We start from the raw sequence: 26,757 nt of genomic DNA, 5'->3' as shown, positions 1-26,757 counted from the left end.
ACCCAGTGCCAGGCCCTCCGAGTGTCTCCCATTTCCTGCTTCCAGATTTCTGACACAATCAGTGCAGTTCTGCCTGCTGATGCCTAGAACATTTGCTGAAGTGTTGGAATTGATCAGATGCAGCATTGAAACATTATTGTGTTACACACAGAGAGGTGAAGTGCATTGAGTTGAACATAAGGCCTCTGTACCTCAAAGCAGCACCCTGCAAGCCCCATATTCACCACTGTCAGATCATTATGATATGTTTTGTATAAAGTATGTGTTGTGAGGTATCATTTTAAAAATCTTGATCTGTTGGATTGTATGTGAAGTTATTAATTGTTGCTATATGTGTTACTGAAATATGTTGTCAGGTTGGGAACATCACAACTAGCCTTTCAGGTACAACAACGGAGTAGCCAGACAGCGGTAAATGGCGTAACAACACCCATCAAGGAAAGAATCCACTCTCCAGAGACTGTGTACTATGGAGACAGCTTGACCAGTGGGGACTGAGTGACCCTCATGTCACAGCAAAAGATCTTTCCAGCAAGCTGGAAGAAACTATAACAGAAGGGGGTCCCAGGCTGGAAAAGAGTCCCAGCCTGTGTACTGAGGAACTAGACCATCTGTCAGGGGGAGACACTGCTTGATTCAAAGCCTCTTTAGTTTGTAGAACTTAGACTGGAAATTTATTTTCATTTCTTAGGTAACCAGCTTTGATCTCTACATTTGCTACATATAACCACTTAAAATCAATCTTTCTGTAGCCAATAAATCTGTTTGATATTTAATCTAAAACTGTGTGTTTTGGTTGAAGTGCTTGGAACATCTCAGCTACATTTACAAAGGCTAGTTCACGTCTTCTCCACATCAAGGGAGGGGGCGGACTGGGTAATGAGCTTATATTGGCCAGGCTTCTGACCAGGGCAGAACCAGGGCCGGTGCAAGGATATTTTGCGCCCTAGGCAAAACTTCCACCTCTCCTCCTCCCCCTGCACATCGGTTCATTGTGGGGCAAATTGCAATGAGCCTTTATAGACCCCAGGGGCCATCCTGCCCAGGGGCTGCTCCCCAGACCAGGTTCCCCCCTCTCCACCCTCAGAACTCCCCTGGAGGATGCACAGCCCCCCGCGAGCCCTTCCCACCCCACTCCAGCGGCCCCCATCCCGAGTCCACTCACTGGCTTTGCTGGGATCAATATCATTCCCCATGCATCATCTGCAATGACCATCCCATAGGCACTTGCAGAGCCGGTGTACTCGCTGTGACAACCTGGCTGCAGACGCATACATTACACTCTAAACAGCACAGCAGCTGCAACAGTCACACACACTCCTCATTTGCACACACAAAAACCCAGCCCACAGCCACAACCAAACCTCACGCAGCCTGAATCTGTTAACTGGCCACTTCACCTTGAATCAGGGCCGGCTCCAGGCACCGGCCTACCAAGCACGTGCTTGGGGCAGCACCTTGGGAGGGGGCGGCGATCGGGGTTTGTTTCTGTTGTTTTTGGTTTGGCCAGGCGACGCTGGGGGAGTGGGGACTTGGGCGGCGCGAAGCGGCACTGTGGGGGCGGAGACACAGGCGGCCCAACCCGGTGCTGGGGGCGGGGACTTGGGCGGCACAACGCTCGGGGGGCGAGGACTTGGGCGGTGCGACGTGATGCTCGGGGGGCAGGGACTTGGGCAGTGCGATGCGGTGCTGGGGGGCGGGGACTTGGGCAGTGCGACGCGATGCTGGGGGAGCGGGGACTTGGGCGGTGCGATGCGGCGCTGGGGGTGGGGACTTGGGTGGCGCAACGCTCGGGGGTGGGGACTTGGGTGGTGCGACGCGACGTGGCACGGGGGGGCGGGGACTTGGGCGGCGCTACACGGCGCTGAGGGGGGCGAGGACTTGGGCAGTGTGATGCAGCGCTGGGGGCGGAGACTTGGGCGGTGTGACGCTCGGGGGGGTGGGGACTTGGGGGGCGCTACACGGTGCTGAGGGGGCGGGGGTGGGGCGGTGCTCTTTTTTTTTTGCTTGGGGCGGCAAAAATGTTAGAGCCGGCCCTGCCTTGAATGGTCCCTTGAAATGCGTGTTAACTGCTTATGCTAAACAATCTGTTCCAATTTGTATTTAGCAGTGACTGAGTATATTTCCCAGAGGGAAGAAGAGCTCTGCTTGGCTCGGAAGCTCGTCTCTCTCACTAGCAGAAGTTGGTCCAGTAAAAGATATTATCTTGTCCCACAACCACACCCACCAGCTCCAGCCACAGACTCTCACCTCTCCCCGCTGCCAGCCGTGCAACACACACATGCAAACTTAATGTTGCGCAATGGATTTGGCCACATCCAAAAGTTCCTGGAACTCATGTGAGTCATTTGGGATGGGATGGTCAATGCCAGCCTCAAAGCAGGGGCATAGATTCAGCACTTATGTGAATTCCCAAGTCAGGCCTGTTTCTGAGGTCCTTAATGCAGCGCTGTTTGTGTACCCAGGACTGAGCCCAGTTGAGATGCCAGAGGCCAAAGCAGTACCAGGCCCTGAGCAGTGAGCTCTCAGCACCTTCCCCCTGGACACTCCTGGCTGCTAGTTCCTCTCCCCTGCTTGGCTGCTTCTCAGCACCCGCATCAAGAATTCCAAGATCATTGGGCAGCACTCATCTCTGCATGTCAGGAGCCGCTGCCGCCGGGGCGCGGGGCCCTGGGAGGGGAGGGGCAGTGGTGGCGCACACACCCAGGAGCTGCAGAACTGGAGCCCGGTGAAGGGAGGCGCTGGGGGGTGCGCCTGCCCAGGCTGCGGCCTGGCACACTCCCGGGGGCTCCTGCAGTGGATGCATGCAGGCAGTGCCCCCCGTGTGCTCCCCGGTTCCCCCCTCACCATGCTCGCGCTCAGTGGTTCCCAGGAGTGTGAGCTGCCACCGCCACTGCCCCTCCCGGCAGGCTCAGGGCCCCGCACCGCGGTGGCAGCTCACATGCCCGGGAGCCGCAGAGCCCGAGCATGGGGGCATGACAATGGGGGAGCTGGGGGGCACATGGGAGCCACCGCCCACATGCATCTGCTGCAGCCTGCAGAAGCCTCGGGGGGGGGGGGTGCCAGGCCGCAGCCTGGGCAGGAGAGGTGGGGGGCACAGCTGCTCCCTGCCAGCAGCACCACTGCGTTTGCAGGGCTGCTGCCCCCACTGCACAGCACTGGCTATTCCATGGCTGGGGCTCGCTGCCCCCGCAAGCTGGTGCTCTGGCTCTCCGGTGCCTCCGGAAGGCGGATCCTCCCTGCCGAGCCAGGACACCGCTTTTTGGCACCCCCAAACACTTGGCGCCCTAGGCAACCGCCTAGTTCTCCTAGTGGTTGCACCAGCCCTGTGTGTAAATGCCCCTGGGAGCCAGGGAGGTTGGTGGAGTGCTGCTCCATTCAGTGTCTGAGCTCTGAATGATCAGCATGGCCTGACACGAGCCTCTGCCTCCCATAACAATCAGCTCCAACTAGCTAAGCCAGGGCCTCTCAAGGGTGCTGTTCCCCCCTCTTCCTGCCCCAGCCAAACTTATCCATGAAAACAGTTAACAACCAACACAAACACAACTTGGAATTTCAAATTCTTACAGCTAGAGCCTGGGGCATTCTCTTTATTGTTATAATTTTATGGTTTTTTTTGTGTGTGTGGGGGGGGAAGAATTTCCTGTTATTTAATTGCATCCATGTGGGGGTGGGTCCTGCCGTTTGGGGTGGGAGGTCTGGAGTACTGTGAAGCATTCCTGCCCCACACTCACCCTGCAGTGGCAGCTCCTGTCCCATGGGGCTGAGCCCTGCCCCACATGCTGGCTGTTGTGACCTGGCACAAGGGATCACAGCACCACTCAGGTTGGGCCCAGCTGCCCTTCCATCATGATGACGGAGGATGCTGCAGCCCCATGCACCAGGCCACAATGTCACTCATTCAGATTTAACCCCCTGCCCTCACTGTCATGATCACCTCTCCATCAGTTGGATGCAAACAACAGAGGTGAGCTTAGGGGAGCTGGCCAAGGTGGACAGCCAGGAAAGGGCATTTCAAAAACATGAGGGGGAAGGTTTAAGGGGGAGCTGGGCATCTGGTCTCTGTGACCTCTACACAGAGGGCTTTACATTTATGAGCAGAGCAGTAACTATTGCAGGGACTGGGGCACTGTGGGGCAGGGGCTGGAGGACTGTTAGGGATCAAATAGGCCATGCAGTGTCTACATTCGCACTGTGCCAACCTAAGAAGATCAACCACAGCTCTGTGCCAGTCAGGGAGGTGGTTTTACTGCATCGCTGTGACAGGGTTTGATCAGCCCCGACACATACACAGGGCAATTTAGGTCAACTTAACTTTGTAGTGTAAACCCAGCTTCTGCCTCCCAGGGTCGTTTGTAGTGAGCCACTTTCCTGCCAGTTCCCAGCACTTTTCCCGGAGTCTGTCCCCTCAGCTGCAGGCTCTGGCTCAGTAGCTGGTGTCAGCAGAGCCCGGGGCTGCCCCAGGGACTGGTTCCAGCCACCCGAGAAAGTCCCCACCTGGGCTGGGCACAGAGGAGACTTCAATTAAAGTCTCTACTTAACTTAGCAGAGACACCTTTGGGGAACAGCAGCTGCTCAGCCAGGGATCCCAGCAGCAGCGTCTTATAACAGGCTTTAGCACTAACTCAGATTCAGGAGCCGCAGGGTTTCTTATTCCTGTTCTTTGTTCTCTCTACTTCACAGTCTCCCCTTTTCCCAGAACTAGCTACAACAACTCTCGGCTGCTTCGTCCCCTTCAACTTTATCCCAACCTCAGCTGCTGCAGCCCTCACTGGGACAGCGACTTTCTGCAGCTGGAAGGAACCAGCCCCAGACCCTGCACAGATTGTCTGGGGGAGAAGCCTGCATTAACCCTTCACTAGACCTGGCTCTGTCTCCCCAGGCCCCCGGGCTGTGACAAGAGGGGTGAGTCACTGCAGCTCAGCTCAGCTCAGCTCAGGGCCTGCTGGGAACAGGAGGAAGGAAACGCCCCAACTCCAGCCAAACAAGCTTCTCTGCTCTCAGGAAAGTGAAACTAAACTGCAGCGGCTGTTTCCCGTTTGCAGAGGAGCCATGGCTGCCGGGGACCTGGCAGGGAGCTTCCAGGACGAAGTGACTTGCTCCGTCTGCCTGGAGTATTTCACAGACCCGGTGACTATTGAGTGTGGGCACAACTTCTGCCGGGCCTGCATCAGCCAGTGCTGGGGGGAGTCGGAGTCAAACTTCTCCTGCCCCCAGTGCAGAGAAACCGCCCTGCAGCGAAACCTGCGGCCCAACAGGCAGCTGGGGAACCTGGTGGAGTTAGTGAAACGACTGAGGCTCCAGGCGGTGACAGAGCCCGAGGGGCAGAGAATGTGTGAGAGGCACCAGGAGGCTCTGAAACTGTTCTGTGAAGAGGATCAAACCCCCATCTGTGTGGTGTGCGACAGATCCCGGGCTCACCGCGCTCACACGGTGGTTCCCATCGAGGAGGCTGCCCAGGAGTACAGGGTAGGGAATAGCTATTGCCGGGGCTGGGAGTTACTGGGGCAGCTTCTCTGTGGCTACAGAGCCCCTAGCGCGTGTCTGCGCATCTCTGGATTAAAGCCAGGGAACTGCCTGATAACGGGACTGGGAGCTGGGGTGACCAGATGTCGTGATTTTATAGGGACAGTCCAGATATTTGAGGTTTTTTTCTTATATAAAAGCCTATTACCCCCCACTCCCATCCCAATTTTTCACACATGCTGTCTGGTCACCCTACTGGGAGCTGGGGTCATGTTTTCAGTGGGTTGGAGAAGGGGGACCTGCTCCCACAGCATCGCTCTGCTCAGTGATGATGTTATCGCTGGGGACAAACCAATGCACCCAAACCAGCCCCCAGAGCCATTGTCTCTGTTTGCAGGAGCAAATTCTGAGCCGCCTGCAGCATCTGCAGGAGGAGAGAGAAGAGCTCCTGGGACTGAAATCCGACTGGGACAAGGAAAGTGAGAGGCTCCTGGTAGGTGCCCCTGCCCAGCCCAGCAGGTTTGCACAGGGGCTTCAGCGACAGCAGTAGGGGGGGTCTCTGCGCTGGTTGGTCTCTGAGTCATTCAGAAGGTTAAAGGATTTCCAGGGTTGATGGAAGGAGACTGTTCAGGGCCATTTTAAACAGTGGGAGGCCAACAACTGCTCTCAGCTATCTGGTGTAAATCAGGAGTGACAACACTGACGTCATTGGGGTCAGGGTCAGACTCCTCTGTGCCCCTGGTGTTAATTCCCAATGGAGTCAAGGGGTTCACCCCAGGGTCGCTGGGAGCAGCCTCTGGTTCTGCCTCCTTAGCACTGGGGGGCAGGGGACAATGAAACTGCTGAACGTGCACAGATGTTGCAGGGGTCAGGTTGAAGCAAGAGGAGATTTGTGCTGATCCCAGGGTGTGTGTGTCAGACGTTTCCAGTGATGCCATTGGGTGGTTTGGGCAGCAGCATTTGCCAAGGCCTGATCGACAGTTAAATCTGTTGCTGGTACAGAAATGGGTACTGGGGGGGCATTGGGGGGATGATTTTTGGTGACATTTTTACCCTGGGAAAAGCCCTAGTGCAGGCACAGTTCTGCTGGCAAAGATATCAAATGAAACGCTCTGTGCAGCCCGGACAAGGCTTTGTGCCATTTCCCATGATCCCCCACTCACCCTGTGTCCCCACCCTGTCCCTGCGTCTCTCTGTGCACCCCAGAGGCAGACGGAAGTGGAGAGGCAGCTGGTGGTGTTTGAGTGCGAGCAGCTGCGCCAGTTCCTGGCTGAACAAGAGCGCCTCCTGCTGGCCCGGCTGGGAGAGCTGGACCAGGAGATTGGGAGGAGGAGGGAGGAAAACGCCACCCGCCTGTGTGAGGAGATTTCCCAGCTCAGCGCCCTGATCACAGAGCTGGAGGGGAAGTGTCAGCAGCCTGTGCCGGAATTGCTGCAGGTGAGACTGTGTCAGACATGCCCAGAGTCCAGTGCAGGGAGGGGACGGCCCTCGAGTCATTCGGGGCTCACAGGGTAACTCAGTGCAGGGAAAGTGGCCTTGGGTGTCTGCAGGGCCAGGAGCCCCAAGGCTGCAGACAGACAGGAGTTTGGGCTGTCAGGGAGACGGGGGGAGGCCGGAGAAAGGCTCTTCCAGCCCTGAGGCTCAGTTCAGGGAGACCAGCCATCTCTGCAGAGCAGCTGGTGTGAAAGGGGCTCTGCTCCCGCTAGCACAGCCCTTTAGTTCCACCATCCCACGAGGGGAACAGCCTGTGGGGCTGGGGATGGGAGAGCAGAGTGACCCATCTGGAGCAGGTGGCTGGGCTGCACCATGGGCACTGACTTTCTGCTCCATCTCTCCTTCCCCTCTAGGGTGTCAGAAGTGCCGTGAGAAGGTACGTCCAGGATCTGTCTGCCCCTCACGCCCCGTCATGCTGGGAAGAGGCTCAGAAGCCAGGCTAAAAACCCAGCCCTCTGACCATGGGACAGTCTCACCCTCTGGATCCAGCCCCCTTCCGTCCCCATTACCCGGGGGCTGCTGCTGCTGTGGCTGTGTGACCCACCCTGGGGAGGGGATTGCCCCACAGCTCTGGGCTGGAGAACCCTCCCTGGGGGCTAGGCCGCCACAGGGGATCGTTACTGGGGCTGGAGCCCTTTCACCCAGAGGGCCCAGCTGGGACCTGGCCCCAGCTTTGTCATGGTCCAAAGCCTGTCCCGTGCAAGGGGGGCCTAGAGGCCTTTGGGGAAAGAGCCGAGTGTCCCAGCCCAGGCCCCAGTGGGGCAGTTTCCATGTCCCAGAACCCCCCACCCCATGGGGAGTGACCAGACCCCTTGGAGGCTGACGGGAGAAGCTGAGGAGTGGCTGGGCCTGGAGAATGGGCCCCTCTCTCAGCCCTGGGTGCGGCCCCTCCAGGTCCTGGTGGGGCTCATGGGCCGGGCCGGCTCTGAGGGGAGCTGGGGTTGGCACTGCCCAGGCTGTCTTTTCTCTCTGGCTGGAGAGATGCCCCCAGTCCCCAGGCTGGGCCCCAGCAAATTGTGCAGGCACTAAATTCCCTGGGCAGCAGAGGTCAGGGCCCTGTTAACTCTGCTTGTGGCCCAGCTTCCACTCCCCTTTCTGGCTTTGGGGGGCGGGAACTTACGGCCGAGGAGGGAGAGAAATAAACGCACTCATTTCCCTGCAGGGGCGAGAAGGTGATGTCTCCACATCCGGCTCCCAAGTCCCCTGAGCTGGAAAAGCGAATCAGGGATTTCCCTCGAGAGAACAAACTCCAGGAGGCTGTGACGGGATTCCTGGGTACGGGACGCTGCTGGGGGGTTGTGTCTCATAGTATTTGGGTCGGGGGAGAGGCTCCCCCAAGGCAAGCTGGGACTGCAGGAAGTGACAACGCCTGCTGTTTGCGTTATTATCAGTGCCTGTGTGTTCATATTCCCCATGCATCAGAACCAGACTCAGACTCCTGTGTCCCAGCCCAGAGGAACCCAGATCCTGGGAGAGCCCGTGTGGTCCCAGCTCCCCTGGCTGCACAGAACAAGGTCCTATGGGAAAGTTTAGATTTGAGTAAATAATTCATAATCACTGACCTGTGTGACCAGTGCTGCTTCCTGCTCTGTCCATGGCCAACTGAGCACAGGGGCTAATGCTCTCGGCTGTATTGACTGTTCACAATTGTGTATTTCGCTCACTCTGATTTGCCGCTTGATGCGCCGATTCTGATATTCGGGTCTGGAATTCTGCAGTGTGAGTTGGCAGGTTGAATGTGGAGCTGCGCCACTGGGCTGTGACTGTCTCTGTTCTGGGGGGAGGTGCACAGAGAGGGAGCTGGGAGTTCACTTTCCAGGAGTATTTGTGCTGATCAGTTAAACCCAGGCACATCAGCCTTCAGAGAAATGCAACCCAAAAGGCCATGAAAAGCTGTATTCACTGAGAAAACCCAGTGCTCCTCATGGGGAGGGGTTGGTGGATTTCTGAGCTCAGGGAAGCTGTTTTGAGCAGAAAGGAAGATTTCCTATAAAGACGTTAATGGCTGAGAACAGGAGCTTGGAGTGAAAGTTCCTCTCCCACTGTCACTATTTCTGCAGCAGTTCCCTCCTGCTGCTCAACGAGAGAGTCTCCCTCCAACGCATCCTGCATGGGGCCGAGAGACAAGGGGAGATTTCTTGGTAATGTTTGTAGCTGGTCGATGTGAGAGACATTATCACAGACTCGGGGCTGGATTCTCAGCTTCCTGGACACCAAAGGAGCTTCCTTGACTGACACCAGCTGAGCATCTGGGCCCTAGTATCTGAGCACCCTAGGCCAGATTTTCAGAGGTATTTGAATCATTAGGCACCTAAACAGGCACCTGTTGGGATTTTCAGAAGCACGAAAGCAGGTTAGGCACCAAACTCCCATTGGTGTCTATAGGAGTTGGGCAACTCACCTGACTATTCTGACACTTGTGAAAATCCCAGGGGCCTTTCTGCATCTTTCAGTGCTAAAATGAGAAGGGTGAGTCACATGACAAGGTGGCTCCTTGTCCTTAGTCCTTGTGGTCCCTATCACAGCATCTGACAGAGCTGTGACTTCTAGTCCTGGTCACACTGACCCATGCCAGTGATGGATTTTTCTCTCTTTCCTTCCAGAGGGGCTGGCTGCAGAGAGAGGTGAGAACCCTGGTCGCTGTTCTAGGGCACAGCAGGGGCCTGTTCCCCTGTATGGAGCAGCCCCTGGACTGGGCGCGTGTGACGTGATCTGCACAGGAGAGAAACCCAGCTGGTGAATGTGGCACAGAAAAAATGAGGAGGGGTCAGAGCCTGTTGAACCCTGCTCTGTTGTGAGATGGTGCAGAGCTGAGTGCTTTGGGGTGGAGGGTCCATGTACGTACCTGATCCGGATGACTCTGCTGTGTGAATTCTCACCTCTCTCTCTCTCTCTGCTGGTTGTTCCAGGACTCAGAAGAGCCCGAGGATTCGCAGGTAACAGAAGTTGATCTTGTACTGGTGACTCCAGCACCTTCCCCAGGGAGAGATTCACTCCCTACAGCCCCTCCTGGCACCATTCCCTGTGCCCCAGACCTGGGAGATGATACAGCTGGTGTGGGAGGGTTTACACCCCCAGTGGGGGAGGAGGAGGAGCAATAACAACAGACCCTGGAGCCTACTCCCGTGCAAGGATGACACAGGAAGGGGTGAGAGCAGCAGCATGACTCCAGCCCAGCCCTGGAGAAATGAGTCCCCATCCTCCCTGAGCCTGTCTCCTCTGCCTTGTTCGTGGGAATTGCCAGGAGCAGGTCAGTTAAATGGGTTCCAGTTTGTGCCCAGACTCCTGTACTTCGCTCTGGCAGAGGCTGAGCTTGGTTCAGCTCAGGTTGGTGCCTGACCAACGTGAAGCTAAACCCGATCAGCCGCATCCCACAGCTGGAGAGTCACACGGGTTTGTACCACGGTCTCTGCAGTATTTTTAAAGCAATTTAAATGAACCCAATGCAGCTTTCTTGAGGGACACGCTGTGGGGCTCTCAGGAATGGAGCAGGCTCTGCAGGGCCACTGGCCTCCTCACCCTGCTTGTCTGCAGCTGGGAAATCTGTCCTGTCCCAACCCTCACCCCCCACACATACGCTCCCAGCAGTGCAGAGACGTCACAGCCACTGTGGGTCAGACTGGACTGGAGCAAGGCTGATCGCTGTGGAGCCCTGCACCGAGCCAGTCTGCACCGAGATCACTGGCATAAGAGCCCCAGCAGTGCACAGAGCCCCCAGCACTACCCCACAATGCTCCTTCCCCATCAGTGACGCTCTGACAGCTCAGGGCACTGGCTCTGTCACCTGTTGAGCTGGCTATATACAGGCCGATAGCAGCATGGGTGGCTCAAGGCCCCCTCTCCTCCCAGAGTGGGAGGGGGTGAGTTCCAGCCCCGGCCCCTGATCTCAGGGGTTGCTGGGTGCACAGAGCTCTCCGGGTGGAGACACTTTCACAGACCCATGAATCTGTTCTGAGCAGTCCCACTGCCCAGGAGGCCGAGGGCTCTCGCTCCCCTGCTCTGGGGGGTGAAGGGAGGGGTCCTGGGGCTGGTGTTCCCTGTGCCAGGAATGGGGGGAAGGGAATGTGGACGCAGACAATGTCCCTGCGTGTGCTGTGAGGGCCAGACCCGGATGTCCCGGTGGGTGCAGCCTGTCAGCATGGCAGGGCAGGGAGAGCCGGGCCAGGAGCAGAAACGCTGTCAGAGCTCAGGGTCCTGGAGAAAACTCTTCCCGTCGGGGCCTGCGGAGCCTGTAAACTCTGTGGAGAGCATCAGGGCAGCCCCAGCCTGCAGCAGGTGTTTGAGGAGTGCATGAGCCCTGCAGACTCAGTGGACAGCATGTCAGCGCCGTGGGCCAGAGATCTCCCTGGAGGGGACTCACATGCTGTGCTGGCAAAGCTGGGGTGTCTAGATCCCAGGGGAGGAGCAAGGGGGGTTGTTATTATTGTGCCTGGTTGTGACTCTAGAGCTAAGCCCAGGAGACCCTGATCATCCCCCCCTCTGCCTGGGACATTAAACTGCTTCCTCCTACAATGTCCCTTAATGCTCTCCAGCCTGGGGAGAAAACTCTGAATATTTCAAGCCAATCTGGCCTGGCCCAGGGAGAAAACTGTTTGGCTTTGGGGCTCTGAGATGAGCTTTCTGAGCATTGTCCATTTTGGGACTCACCCAGAATGACACATTAAGCTGACTTGTCCTCCAGCGTAGATAGCACAAGGTCAACGGAAGAATTCTTCTGTTGACGTAGCAACCACATCTTGGGGAGTTGGGTTACTGATGCCAATGGGAGAATGTAGCATTTCTAGTGTAGACAAATCCTCAGGTTGTCCGCACAGGGTTTTCTTGCATCGATGTAGCTGCCCCTGTTCAACCCTGCTGCAGACTTGATGTGCAGGTGTGATCTGAGACTGCTACCCTGTCCAGATTGCTACAGATGGTCTGTGTTCCCTGCAGTGTCCACTTAAACTCCCCATCACCCAGCCCTGCCCCCAGCCCAGCATGCCCCACCCAGACACACTGTTCATGCCCTAGGGGAGGGCCTGGCTGTGCAGTTTGCCTGGCTGGAAGGCGGTGTCCATGGGGACAGCCACTATGGAGAGTCCCAGCTGTGCCCCCTAGGGCAGGGCTTCCAGGCCAGTGTGTGTGGGGATGGCACCGACCTGCTCTTAGCAACAAACCCACCACACACAGCCCCAAAGCAACAGAGATTTCCTGGGGCCTGCATCTCCCTCACCCCCACTCTGTCCACTGGTTTCTAACCCTAATCTCACCCTTCTCTGACTCTCTGGCATCTTCCCCACTCATCCTCTCCTTGCTGGTGCCTGCACCTCTCCTCTCTGCTCACCTGGTGCCTCAAGCTCGCCCCCATCCTTCGTCCTTAATACCTGCCCCTCTCCTCTACCCCACCTCACTCCTCCCCCATGTCCAGCTGGTGTCTGTCTGCATCCTTACACCCCTCTGCCCCAAGCAATGAACATACCACTCTCCCTTCAGGAGATATTTTGCCTCCATGTCCAATTCTGGGTGACTGATTGTATAATCAGAGATTAAACAGCAATTAATTGGGACACAGGTTGATTTCCATTAGTCTGAGTAACCAGCCCCTGCCCCTGGCACTATCTCTGTGACTCTCTCCCCAGTGGATGTGACTCTGGATCCAGACACAGCAAATCCCAACCTCGTCCTGTCTGAGGATCGGAAACATGTGAGACATGGAGACGAAGAACAGGCTCTGCCTGACAATCCTGAGAGATTTGACACTTACCCTGAAGTTCTGGGCACTGAAGGATTCACGGGCGGGAGGCATTACTGGGAGGTGGAGGTGGGAGACAAGCCTGACTGGATGCTTGGGGTTTGTAGGGATTCTGTCATCAGGAAGGGGGAGAATGATGTATCACTTGAGGATGGATACTGGGTCGTGCAGCTGGCGGATGGGAAATACGAGGGCCTCACCTCCCCCACAACCCCCCTCCCCGTGAGCGTCAGGCCCAGCCGGGTGGGGATTTTCCTGGACTATGAGGCGGGCGAGGTCTCGTTTTACAATGTGACTGACAGGTCCCATCTCTACACTTTCACTGGCACCTTCCACGGGAAGCTCCGCCCTTATTTCTATCCTGGTCTCAACGCTGGGGGTACAAAGACGGCTCCCCTGATAATCTGCCCGGTCTCAGCTCAGGCCGAAGGGAATCTCTGTCCCTGACAGCAACACCGATAGCAGACGCTGTCCCCTCCCAGTGCTGACCATCCCCCAGGCCTGTTCCCATGGGGATGGTACAAAGGGCATCACCTGCCTGTCCCCCCCACTTCCTCCCGTCATGACCTTGGGGTTCATTAAGCAACGAACCAGTGAATGAGACAGGAATAAAACATAAAAAAAAAAAAAAACTAGAGAGCTTCTGTGGTGACCAGCTGTGCACAGCTACCCTGTGTTCTCAACCCCACCTTCCAGGCATATATCTAAATCTCTGTATTCCTAATCCTGTCCCTTATGAGGGAGCAGCTCTAAATTATAATCTTCCACAAAGATATCACTGTGCTCTCCCCTCTTGATCCCCAGCACCAGGCCTGTGAGCTGGGAGAGTGGAGAGGGGCAGAGAAGGAGGTGGTGAGCAGGCTATGAGCTGTAGGGGTGCAGGGGCAGAGGGGTATGCATGCAATGTCAAGGGTGGCTGTGTGGCCAAGGCTGGGGTGGGGAGGGGGCTGTAGCAGCAGGAAGAGAAGAGCCCAGGTCACAAAAGAAAGATTCCAGGGAGTGGGGTGAGGATGTAATGAGAGGGGGAGGGGAGAGAGGCCATAAGGAGGAAGAGCCCCTGGCAGACATGACAGAGAGGAGATCCCAGCGTGATTAGCGGGAGCTCTGAGAAGGTGGGTAGGGGTTATGGGAATGGTGAAGGGGCAGAGTGGACAGAAGGGGGGATTCAGGAACAGAGAAGGCTGGAGCCAGGGGAGGGAGGGATGTGAGGGAGAGATCTGGGCCCCACCAGCATTCTCAGTCTCTTGTTCTAGGGGAGTCATTGAGTGTATGGTGGCTCCCGACATAGGGTGACCGTCCGTCCCGTTTTTAACGGAACAGTCCTGTATTTAAGCCCTATTGTAGGTGTCTCGCCTTTTTTTTAAAATCGGACAAATTGTCCCATATTTTCTGCTCCCCCTGCTGGTCAGTCAGTGGTCAGTCAGCGCAGCCCCAGCCGTGTCTTGTTTGTGGCTGGCGAGCGAGTGTGGGCAGGCAGTGGCTTGTCAGTGAGAGCATGTACTGGCCTCAGGCCGGGTGGAGAGGCAGGAAGATGACACGTCAGGTAGCCCCTGGTGCGAGAGGCTAGGCGTGTGTGTCTGTAAGGCACACTATATAAGGCCCTGGAAACACCCCCCCATTTTGTCTTCAGATGGCTTAAAAGATAATCTCTCCCCCCCCCCCCCAAAGAGATACCTGAAAGAAACTGGAACAAAGGTGAGTAACTGCAAGGGTGGGAGGGATTGCTGGACTCAGACTAGGAAGGAGTCTAGTCTGTCAAAGAAGCTTATTGGAACATCTCTGAGGATGAGATTTGCCTGCATTTAGTTTCCTACTGTATTAGGCTTAGACTTGAGTGTTTTTGTTTTATTTTGCTTGGTAATTCACTTTGCTCTCTGTTATTACTTAGAACCACTTAAATCCTACTTTTTATATTTAATAAAATCACTTTTGGCTTGTTAATTAACCCAGAGCAAGTATTAATACCTGGGGGAGCAACCAGCTGTGCATAGCTCTCTATCAGTGATATAGAGGGCAAACAATTTATGGGTTTACCCTGTATAAGCTTTATACAGGGTAAAATGGATTTATTTGCGGTTTGGACCCCATTGGGAACTGGGTATAAGGATGTTGGAGACAGGAGCACGTCCTAAGCTGTTTTCAGTTAAGCCTGCAGCTTTTGGGGAACGTGGTTCAGACCTGGGTCTGTGTTTTTAGCAGACTAGTGTGTCTGGCTCAACCAGGCAAGGCACTGAAGTCCCAAGCTGGCAGGGAAAACAGGCTCAGCGGTAGTCTCAGCACATCAGGTGGCAGTTCCAAGCGGGTCTCTGTGACCCAACCTGTCACAGTGGGACTGAAGCCCCCAATTCCCAGCCCCCGCCTCCAGGGCTGAAGCCAGAGCCACAGGGGGACTGAAGCCTCGATTCCCGACGCCTGCTCCAGAGCTGAAGCTGGAGCTGTGGGGGGAGGACTGAAACCCTGATTCCTAGCACCTGCTGCAGGGCTGAAGCCAGAGCCACGGGGCTGAATGCCTGAGCCTTGGTGACATCCATGAGGCTGAAGGCAGGAGTCGTGGGGCTGAATCTTGGATCCCCGGTGCTCTCCATGGGACAGAAGCCTCCTGAGCCCATGGGCAGAATTGGGGGGCACTGGGAATGTTGCCACCCCAAACTGCAGTGTGCATGAAGGGGTATCCCGGGGGCACTCCACACCCTGCACACTTCCTTCTCTCTCTGCCTTCTGGCCAGTTTGGAGGCAGGAAGCTGGAGCTGGGCAGTGCGGGGCAACTGTTCCTCTGGCTGGTGCCATGGAGCAGGCAGCTCTGGTGTTCCCTCTTCTCCTGCTGGCTGCTGCTCAGCTCCCAGCCCCCTTTTCTCACACAGCCGGTAACAGCCGTAGGGGTGGGGCTGGCAGAGCCCTCAGGGAACAGGGACTGCTCCCTGCACCCTGAGCTACCCCCTGCCCGCACACAGCCCCCAGAAACCCACTTCCCTGCACTCTGAGCTGTTTTCAGCCTTTTTGAGCTCAAGTTTCCCCCCCACACACACACCTTTGAGTTATAATTTTTGGTTGTGCCTCCCTCCCGTCAAAACCCAGACAGGCTGGGTGGCCTCCTGAGGAGAGTCAGGGGGTGAAGGTGGCACTCCCTCCCCGGATCCATCACGTGGAGCTGGCTTGAGCCCTGCTGGCCCCTGCCCCCCAAAATAGAAGTCATACCACGCTTATGCCCAAGACCCTCCCCCGGACCCCTGAGGCCCCCCCTTTCCCTGCTGGGCTCTGGAGTTTTTATAGCATGTTGTGGGGGCTACTGCATAGTTCTGATTGATTGCTGTTGAATACAAGCAGTTTTACAAGGTGTCCTGTATTCAGCATAGGGAAATATGGTCACCCTAGCCATGGGAAATGGCAGGGGAGGGGCCAGCACAACCAGCTCTGTCCCTGCATGGTCCCAATTCCCAGTTCTGCTCATTGTCAGGCCACCGGGCCAGAAATTAAAGCCAGGAAAACCAGAATAAAGTACCATGGATCACAATGACATCTCTATTGGGTCTGTGAAATGACAGGGGTTAATGTCTCACCCAGCATCAGCATCTCAGCACACAAGGGAGCCGTGCGGTGCCTGGCTGTGTTAGAGCAGGGGGGGTACAGAGAGCGAAACACAAAGGAAAGTGAATGTCTGTGAGGCTCTCAGGACTCCCATAGTGTGTTGTGTCATTAGGAATGTACGATGAAGCCCTTTTAACACTACAAAACCTGCTTCCAGCCTCCCTTGTCTGACCTCCGCACAACATTCACCCACCTCAGGCTCACCAGCTCCCTTCCCACAGATGGCACTGAGGGAGGGAGCTGCTGGGAACAGAGCATGGCAAGGAGGGGTTAGGGGTGTGGTTGTACAGGAAGGTGCCGAGGTGCAGGACGTGGATTGGGGATGAGCCATGTGGTCGGGTGAACATGTGGCGAGAATGGGAGACAAGCTGCCCAGGCTCCTCCCTGTGAGCGGGTCCCATTTACCCAGCCTGGGCCCATCACTCACATAGCCCTGGGCCTGGGGTCTCACTCCCCTTCCCCTTGCCCAGCCTGGTCAGTGTAAGTTCACTACCTAGTTTGCCACTTCGTCAAAGGAAAGTGGACATGCACCAGCCTTTGTTACCTGAGCAGATTTCCCAAGCACTTTAGACAAACTTACTGGTCAGGATAAAACATTAAAATAAGTTTAACTAGAGAAAGATAGATTGTAAGTGATTGTAAGTGGTAGGCATAAAGGTCAGAGATAGTTACCTTAAGAAAATAAAAAGTAAACACATTCAAAATCCTAAACTTGTAGTCTAAGGGTAGGTCTACACTTACCGCGTGGGTCGACCCGCGGTAAGTTTGACTTCTCGGAGTTCGAACTATCACGTCTAATCTAGACGCGATAGTTCGAACTCCCCGCGCGCTCCGGTCGACTCTGGAACTCCACCATTGCAAAAGGCGGTGGCGGAGTCGACCTTGGAGCCGCGGACTTCGATCCTGCGGCATTTGGACGGGTGAGTAGTTCGAACTAGGGTACTTCGAATTCAGCTACGCTATTCACGTAGCTGAATTTGCGTACCCCCTTCTTAGTGCTGAATTCGACCCCCCTTCTTAGTGTAGACCAGGCCTTAGTAAGAGTTGAATCAAACAGCTTTTCTCACCCTGACAAATGGTAAAAGCAGGTTACAGTTCCTCAGTACACAGGCTGGGACTGCCTTCCAGTCTGGGACCACCCTTCCCCAGTTCAAACCTTGTCTTTCAGCTGTGCTGCCAGGTGTTGAGATCAGAGGGGAGAGAGGCCAAGTGATGATGTCACTGTCTCTCTTTTATGCTTTCTTCCAGCTTGCTAGAAAGATCTTTGCTGTACATGGGTTAGGTCCTCCCCCATGGTGTACGTGCCTTCTCTGAGAAGCCTCCGGGATAGTGGATTGTGTGATGATGAGCCATAAAAGCCATTTGGCTCCTCATGTACCTGAAAGGCTGGTTGTGGCTTTTCCCAACCTCACAACATATTTCAGAGACACACACAGCAACACTTCATAACTTTCCATACAATGATAGCACAGACAATCCAACAGGATATTATTTTTCAACAGATGAAAACTTTTAGAATGGTGCCTTGCAAGGCCTACTTAGTACAAAACCTATCATAGTCATATCACAGTGGTGAATATGGTGGTTCCAGGGTGCTGCTTTGAGGAACAGAGTATCACACCCGGACACTGACACCTAGCAACCAACCACCCAGAGGCAGATGGAGTCCCCCACACCTCAGCAAGGAAGCTGCGCAAGTATCCCCCATCTCGAGAATAAAGGACTGGAGTGGTGTGAGGTGGGGAATAAGAGTCGGCTGCTGGAAGGAGTTGGCGCTCTCCCCTGGGATCTGATCAAGGCTCAAGGGGGTCAGAGGGAGAGACAGACAGAGCTTGAACAATGGGGTTCCTTACAGCTTGGCTGGGCTCTGGGCTGACCAGAAAGGTCTGGGCTTTAATCTTCAGTTCTCTGTGCTAACCTAAGGACTTCCTATGCTGTTTCCAGATGATTAATAAATCCTATTCTTTGGACAATGTTGTTTGAGTGTCACTGCAAATGCCAGATGAGGTGCTTTAGTCCTTGAAGAGTGGACAAGTCTCCCCCAGGAGTCTATCTCAGCTGGACTTGCTGAGCAGAGCTCCTGGTGTGAAGCTGGAGCTCAGTGTAAGGCTCAATGTAAGGAGGCGGTGAGGCCGCGTGGCTTACCCTGGAGGAGTGAGCCCCCAGGGGGTCTCGCACACTGAACTCATTCCTCTTAGGCCTGGTCTACACTAGGACTTTAATTCGAATTTATTAGCGTTAATTCGAACTAACCGCTCAACCGTCCACACCAGGAAGCCATTTAATTCGAACTAGAGGGCTCTTTAGTTCGAATTTGGTACTCCACCCCGGCAGGTGGAGTAACGCTAAATTCGACATGGCTAGCTCGAATTAGGCTTGGTGTGGATGCTAATCGAACTTAGTAGCTCCGGGAGCTATCCCACAGTGCACCACTCTGTTGACGCTCTGGACAGCAGTCCGAGCTTAGATTCTCTGGCCAGCCACACAGGAAATGACCCGGGAAAATTTGAATTCATTTTCCTGTCTGGGCGGTTTGAATCTGACGGTCTGGTTGCACATCGGGGCGAGCTCCGCAGCACCTGCAATGATGCAGAGCTCTCCAGCAGAGGAGTCCGGGCAATCCCAGAATAGAAAGAGGTCCCCAGCATGGACTGACAGGGAAGTCATGGATCTGATCGCTGTGTGGGGCGAGGAGTCTGTGCTCTCGGAGCTGCGCTCCAGCAAGTGGAACGCGAAGACCTTCGAGAAGGTCTCTAAAGCCATGAAAGAGAAAGGATACAGCCGGGATGCGATGCAGTGCCGCGTGAAAGTGAAGGACCTAAGACAAGGGTATCAAAAAGTCAGAGCGGCAAACGGACGCTCCGGAGCCCAGCCCCAGACATGCCGCTTCTACGAGGCACTGCATGCCATTCTAGGTGGGTCTGCCACAACTGCCCCACCAGTGACGGTGGACTCCGAGGACGGAATAGTGTACCGGGACAGTTCCTCCTCGATGTTCGCCGATGGGGAAGATGAGGAAGGGTCTTTTGAGGACGGCGCAGGCGACAGCGAACCCACTCCCGCTTTCCCTGACAGCCAGGATCTCTTCATCACCCTCACAGAGATCCCCTACCAACCATCCCCGCCCGTTAACCCGGACTCGGAATCAGGGGAAGGATCAGGCGGTAAGTGCTACAAACAGGGAAACATTTATTTTTTAAGAAACAGGTATATAAAAAATAGAAATACTATAGAAAATTTTTTAAATATCAAACTATACAAAAAGTAGGTCTACACATATAGGAATCGAGCAATAATCCTCTGGGGACAGTTCAAAAAAGCTCTCAGAGAGCAGCTGGAAAAGCCTCAGCAGGAGGTTCCTTAGGAGAGGTGCCTTATTGTGTGCTCCGTGGAAGCACACTCTTCCGCGCCAGGCCATCCTAAGGTAAAGGGGAAGCATCGCCTCTACAAGCATTGCAGCGTATGGTCCTGGTCTGTGCAGGGCTTCTGTTAGCATCCGCTCTCTCTGAGTCCGAGTGACACGCCTCAGGGTAATGTCGTTCTGGAAGTGCTGCATCTAATTAGGGGAATTAGTGTACTGTTACTATTGTGAATGGTAGACTTTTACTTTGCATAACAATGACCCTCGCTTAACAGCCACGTGTTGGAGGCCACAGAGGAAAAGCATACAGTGATCTTTCCCGTGCACTGGCGGGAGGGGCTGCAAAAGGCTCATCCTTTCTGCTTTGCACATTGCCTTTAGCAGGAGAGCACAGCTAACCACTAACTGATAAGCAGTATGTACTGTAAGGCTTACCAGGACTTTGTGCAAGAGGGATGCAGCTGTCTCTCCTCGCTTGTGCGCTATCCAGTGCAATGGCGCCGCCAATGAGAGCGTATTCCGAAATCTCGGATTAGTTCTGAGATCTCCTGAGACTTGGTTCCCTCTTTGGTCTTGTTAACTGAAACTGACTAGACTGTGTTTACTGTTGGCAAACATGTATGTGTTCAAGGAAATCACCTACTTTTTCGCATCACACAGCTTCGGCTCCTTCCCGGACTGCCCCGGCATCCCCCTCGCAGAGGCTGGCTCAGATTAGACGCCGAAAGAAAAAGACTAGGGACGACATGTTCCAGGAACTGATGGCCTGCTCCAGAGCGGAGGCGGCAGAGCAGAGACAGTGGAGGGAGAGCCTGTGTCAGCAGCATCGCACACACATGGAACGGGAGGATAGGTGGCGGCAGGAAGACCAGCAGGCGACTCAAACGCTGCTTGGTCTAATGAGGGAGCAAACGGACATGCTCCGGCGCCTTGTAGATGTTCTGCAAGACCACAGGCAGGAGGAGAGAGCCCCCCTGCAGTGCATCTGCAACCGCCCTCCAACGCCAAGAAGTCCTGTCCCCCCCTCACCCAAAGTTACAAGAAGGAGGGGCGGTAGGGGCCGTGAGAACTGTCCCTGCACCGCAGCAGACCGATAATGTTCGAGACAACTCTCGCGCTGTAAATTTGTACAAGCTCTTTCCTTACAGCATCAACCAGTCCCAACTCCAAGTTTAAACCCCCCACTGTGTACTACATTATTAAAAGCGGTTTGGTGTTACTCACTGTTTCCATCACGTTTCTCGTGTCAGAAGACTTTCTGTGGGTGTGTGTGTGGGGGGGGAATTGTAATTGCAGTGCATAGCCCACAGTGCCATGGTACAGACTTGGGTGCAGGGTCAACTGCAGGGCACACACAGACTGCAGTCACTAGGCACCAGGGACAGTCTGTGTGGTGTATGCTGCCCCGGGTCTTTCCTTGATGTTTATGCTTGTCCAGGGTCCTGGTGCCTGCCATCCCCGAATGTAAAGGCAGGCTTCCCTTCACATGCACTTGGACCGTAGCCACGATCCTCCCCGGTGCCCTGAGCCCCAAAAAGAGCCCTCATCCAGGGGCAGATACTCACCCTTCCCCCACACCCCTCACCCCTTCCAACGCCCAAACCCACAGCCGTCATGTTAACCCCTATCCAAAGACGGCACCCCTCGCCCCTTCCTGCAAACCCACCCATTCCTGCAACCCTCCCCCTACATGCACAACCACCGTAAACCGTCCCCCACCCCACAGACCTATGTAGGAGCAGGAGGCTGTCCGTCCTCTTTTGGACAAGCGGTCTGTACATCAGTGCACACCTTACCCAGCACAGAATGCTTCCATGTTTCAACCAAGAAACAGAAATGCAAAGTCAACGAAAGATTTATTATTAATTACTGAAACATGTCCTTAGTTTTAAAACGTCCTTTGGAAGTGGGGGAAACTTGGTTTGTGATCAGGCTCTCTTAAAATCAAGTGGACAGTCACAGGTTACCCTGCTCTGCGAGGAAACTCGCTTTCAAAGCCTCCCTGATGCACATCGCTTCCCGCTGGGATATTCTCTCGGCACGGGTGTCTGGCTGATCGTAAACAGCAGCCAGGCGATTTGCCTCAACCTCCCAAGCGGCCAAAAAGGTCTCGCCCTTGCTCTCACAGAGATTGTGGAGCACACAGCAAGCAGCAATAACTACGGGGATATTCTTTTCGCTGATGTCCGAGCGAGTCAGTAAGGTCCGCCATCTCCCCTTGAGACGTCCGAAAGCACACTCCACCACCATTCTGCACTTGCTCAGCCGGTAGTTGAAGAGTTCCTTCTCACTGTCCAAGGCGCCTGTATAGGGCTTCATGAGCCAGGGCATTAGCGGGTAGGCCGGGTCCCCGAGGATCACTGTAGGCATCTGCACATCCCCAACCGTTATTTTGTGGTCCGGGAAGAAAGTACCTGCCTGGAGGCGTCTAAACAGACCAGAGTTCCTGAACACACGCGCGTCATGAACCTTGCCCGCCCACCCGACGTTGATGTTGGTAAAACGTCCCCTATGGTCCACCACAGCTTGCAGCACCATTGAAAAGTAGCCCTTTCGGTTAATGTACTCGCTGGCCTGGTGGGCTGGTGCCAGGATAGGGATGTGAGTCCCATCTATAGCCCCACCGCAGTTTGGGAATCCCATCGCGGCGAAGCCATCTATGATGACCTGGACATTTCCGAGAGTCACTACCTTTGAGAGCAGTTGCTCAACGATTGCGTGGGCTACTTGAATGACAGCAATCCCCACGGTAGATTTGCCCACGCCAAAGTGGTTCGCTACTGACCGGTAGCTGTCTGGCGTGGCAAGTTTCCAGAGGGCTATGGCCACTCGCTTCTGCACACTCAGGGCTGCTCGCATCCTTGTGTCCTGGCGCTTCAGGGCAGGGGACAGCAAGTCACACAGTTCAAGGAAAGTGCCCTTACGCATCCTGAAGTTTCGCAGCCACTCTGTGTCATCCCAGACCTGCAGCACTATGCGGTCCCACCAGTCTGTGCTTGTTTCCCGGGCCCAGAATCGCCGTTCCACACCATGAACGTGACCCATTGCCACCATGATCTCCACTGCCCGGCGTACCCTGGTTTCTGAGAGGTCTGTGCCACTCTCCTCACCGCGCTGCCGGAGCCTCCTCACCCGGTTTCTCAGCAGCTGACTGTGGAAGAGGTGGACGATAAGGTGCGAGGAGTTGACAACGGCCATAAGTGCAGCGATGATCGCAGGGGGCTCCATGCTCGCAGTGCTGTGGCATCCGCGCTGTAACCGACCAGACAAGGGCGCGAACAGATTTCCTGCCGGCGCTTTCAAGGAAGAGAGGGAGGGCGTGATTGACGGTTCAATGACGACACTAACCCAAAACCACCCTGGACACATTTTTTCCCCCAGCAGGCATTGCGAGCTCTACCCAGCATTCCAATGGGCAGCGGGGACTGCGGGAACTGTGGGATAGCTTCCCACAGTGCACCGCTTCCAAAGTCGACGCTGGCCCCGTGAATGTGGACTCAGAAGTTCGAATTTGTGTATTTAGTATGGATACACAAATTCGACTTCATAAGGTCGAATCCACAAATTCGACTTAAGTAGATTCGAAATAGTCCGGTAGTGTAGACAAGGCCTTAGAGACTGTTTCAAAGCTGTGGGCTTAGCGCTGATCCTGTGGCTCTGTGACACCTCCTAAGGTAGCCAATGGGAGATGCTGATGAGAAGGGAGTGTACTAAGCCCCGCCCCTCTCACAGAAATAGGTGTCACAGTTCAGGGCAACTGCACCTGTATCTCCCACTCAGTGATTCAGCAAGGGCACCCTTCACAGGCTCCCAGCTATTGCTTCTGTTGGGTGGAGACCCCATGTCATTTTCCCTTCTGACCAGGGTATGTCCAGGCTGCACAGTGCTTGGCCTTCACTGTGTAATTCCCAGCAGCACAGACAGGTTGCCCTGAACACCTGCTTGCTTTCCCTCCAGAGATGGATACAGTGTAATTGCTAAAGCAATAAATGACCACCCAGCTCTTCCTAAGCAAGCTTAGCTTTATTCTTAAGGTAAAAAGACGACATTAAATACAATGGAAGGACCTACACACAAGCTCATAAGCTCACCAGGCATCCTCCCACCCTAGGGGTTTCCTTGTGGTTCAAGTTCATCAGAGCTTCAGCTCAGAATGAGCACCCAATGTTATGAGGCCTCAGCAGGCCAAGTCCTTCCAATCCTCCTGTAGGGATTGGGGCCCTCGGGGGACCAGGGTTCTGTCCATTTGCTGGACCAGGAAGAAGGTCCCAAGTCATTTTAAACTCAGGCTTTTATCCAAAAAGCTTTTCTTTGTCTCTGGGTCTCTAGAGAATCCAGTTCCGGCTAGCATATTCATATCTCAGGTGCAGGGGGTGGGGGAGAAGGGCGACTTCAAAGGCTGATATAATATTTACATTATCGTACTATCTTTGAAGTTCAGTGCAGATCAGTCTGTTATGTATCTCTGAATGGTGCTGGTCTTTTAATTACATGAACCAAATAGGTAACAACTTGGTCATCTGGCTGTCCATTAGTTCTAATGACTGGCTATGGTCGGTCTGGAATCCTTGAATCATCTTCTTGTTCTGCATCCACTATCTGTAGAGTTTGCTCAGCTGATTGTTCTTTCTGAGAAACAAACTGTAGATGTTGACAGTTTCTGTTGAAATCGCCTCTGTTGGTCTCAATCACAGACAACCTGGGTGTTGAATTCTTTTTCTTTACAGCAGCTGGAGTATTCCATTCTTTTTCTCCATCCAGTTTGACACAAACATGGTCACCAGGTTCTAGGCCTGGCAGTTTTCTAAGGGTAGGTCTATACTTACCCGCCGGGTTGACGCGGAGAGTTCGACTTCTCGGAGTTCGAACTATCGCGTCTAATCTAATCTAATTCGCGTAGCTGAAGTCGCGTACCTTAGTTCGATCCCCCCCCACCCCCGTAGTGTAGACCAGGCCTAAGTGATGTCTGTTGTAAAAGTGTTCATAAGCTCTTTTTGCCTTTTTATTCAATTTGACTAGTTGGGAGGACAGTTCTGAGTTGTCTTCCCATCAGGAGTTGTGCTACACTATATCCAGTAGCTGCTATTGGTGTTGATCTATAACTCAGTAGAGCAAACAATGGATCTTCCTGCTGAAGGATATTCTTGGCTGTCTGTACAGCTCTCTCAGCCTCTCCATTCGCTTGTGAGTAATCTGGGCTGCTCGTAATATGAGGAAGATCATATTTTGTTTGGATAAATTAAATTCTACTTCAGTGAATTGTGGTCCATGCTCTGTCTCATGTTCTTCTGGAACTCTGAAATGACCAAAAGTGCACGTCAGTTGCTCTGTAACACTCGGGTGTGTTACATCTTTCAAGTACACTATTTCTATACACCTGGAAAAATAGTCCACGACTACTGGGTAAAGATGTCCCCTGAATTCACATAAAGCTGCAGCTAGTCTCTTCCAAGGTCTCTTTCATTCAGACCAGCTCCTTGATAGTGTCACTAATTGCTACAGGCCATATCTTTTTCCCCGCAGCCTTCAGTAAAAGAGCTATGGGAGCCCAAGGGGAAATTTTCTACCAAGGGCAAATTTAACAGCAGTTCAGGAGTGTTTAATAGCTGATGTCCTGAGCCTGGCCTGCCTGTACGTGTGTATTTCCCTTCCCCCAATCCCTCAGTGCTGCCCATCCCTTCTCTAGCCCACTCTTTGAACCCCTGATGCCCAGCCCTCCCCTCATCTCTCTCTCTTTCCCTTGGCACCAGTTCTGCCTCTCACTCGTAATCTACGGCCCTGGTGCATGCCCCTCCTCTTCCCCCGTAGCCCCCCCCCCCAGTGCCCGCCACTCCCATCACCTCATTCTGCCCCCAGGCACATGCTCCTCTCCTCACCACCCCCCTGCAACTCCCTGGCACCTGCCCCTCCTCCTCTTGCCCTCCTCTGCCTACTGGTGACACAGTCCCTGCCCTAACCAGCCCCTTTGCCCCTGGGCTCCTGCCTCACTCTTTCCCCGGGTGCCTGCCCATTCTCTCCTTCCATGGTCCTGGCACCTGCACACTCCTCATCCCCCCCACACACCCCGGCACCAGTCCTTCCCCTTGATGCCCTCTGCCCCATTGGAGCTCCCCCCCATTCCCTCACATCCCTCTGCGCCCTGGTGCCCACCTCTTCCCTGGCTTCCCTGTGCCCCCGGGGTCCGTCCCCTTCTTCTGCCCTGGTGCCAGCCCCCCCACCCTCTGCAGCCCCCGGGAACCTGCCCTTCCCTTCACCCCCCTCTGTCTTCCTGGTGCCTGCCCCTTCTCTTGACCCCACATTCCCCTCATGCCTGCCCCACCCCTATATCCCTCCCTCCACCCCCTCTGCTCCTGTCACCTCCCCCTCCCCTTTCCTCTCCCAGCATCAGCCTGTCACCTCCCCACACCTCCACTGACCCCTTCCCACCCCTCCCCCATTCCTCCTGCCCTTTCCCCTCTTTGTCTTCTCACAGGCAGAGGGGCCCTGACTCCTCTCAGGCAACAACCGCCCCCCCCAGTGATAAACAGGGACGCAGGTTAATTTCCCTTTGATCCCAGTGACCAGCCCCTGCCCCTGGCCCTGACTCTGTGACTCTCTCCCCAGTGGACGTGACTCTGGATCCAGACACGGCAAATCCCAAACTCGTCCTGTCTGAGGATCGGAAACGTGTGAGACACGGAGACAAATGCCAGGATCTGCCCAACAACCCTGAGAGATTTGATAAATATCCCATTGTCCTGGGTGCTGAGGGGTTCGCGGGCGGGAGGCGTTACTGGGAGGTGGAGGTGGGAGACAAGCCTGACTGGGCTCTGGGGGTTTGTAGGGAATCTGTGAGCAGGAAGGGGCAGGTCAGACTCACACCTGAGGCTAGATACTGGGTCGTGGGGCTGAGGGATGGGGGATACCAGGCCCTCACCTCCACCCCGACCCCCCTCCCTGTGAGCGTCAGGCCCAGCCGGGTGGGGATTTTCCTGGACTATGAGGCGGACGAGGTCTCGTTTTACAATGTGACTGACAGGTTCCATCTCTTCACTTTCACTGACACCTTCTCCGGGACGCTCCGCCCTTTCTTTTGCCCAGAGCTCCATAAGGCAGGTAAAAATGCGGCTCCCCTGATAAT

At 54.8% G+C, this 26,757-nt stretch overlaps 1 protein-coding gene across 1 annotated transcript in view; it reads left to right on the top strand.

Moving 5' to 3' along the window:
- LOC123346681 overlaps positions 1–14,052 on the top strand; it is a 34,295-nt gene extending 20,243 nt beyond the window's left edge. Inside the window, exons 11-18 of the mRNA XM_044984156.1 lie at positions 4,863–5,469; positions 5,864–5,959; positions 6,673–6,903; positions 7,314–7,336; positions 8,123–8,235; positions 9,564–9,584; positions 9,870–9,896; positions 12,579–14,052. Coding sequence (XP_044840091.1) covers positions 4,863–5,469; positions 5,864–5,959; positions 6,673–6,903; positions 7,314–7,336; positions 8,123–8,235; positions 9,564–9,584; positions 9,870–9,896; positions 12,579–13,138 — 1,678 coding nt within the window. The 3' untranslated portion in view covers positions 13,139–14,052. The remainder of the gene's footprint in view (positions 1–4,862; positions 5,470–5,863; positions 5,960–6,672; positions 6,904–7,313; positions 7,337–8,122; positions 8,236–9,563; positions 9,585–9,869; positions 9,897–12,578) is intronic.
- The last annotated feature ends 12,705 nt before the right edge of the window (positions 14,053–26,757 follow it).

This window comes from Mauremys mutica, chromosome 12 (assembly GCF_020497125.1).
Source record: "Mauremys mutica isolate MM-2020 ecotype Southern chromosome 12, ASM2049712v1, whole genome shotgun sequence".
Taxonomy (NCBI): Eukaryota; Metazoa; Chordata; order Testudines; family Geoemydidae; genus Mauremys; species Mauremys mutica.
This window is presented reverse-complemented; position numbering and strand designations above follow the sequence as displayed.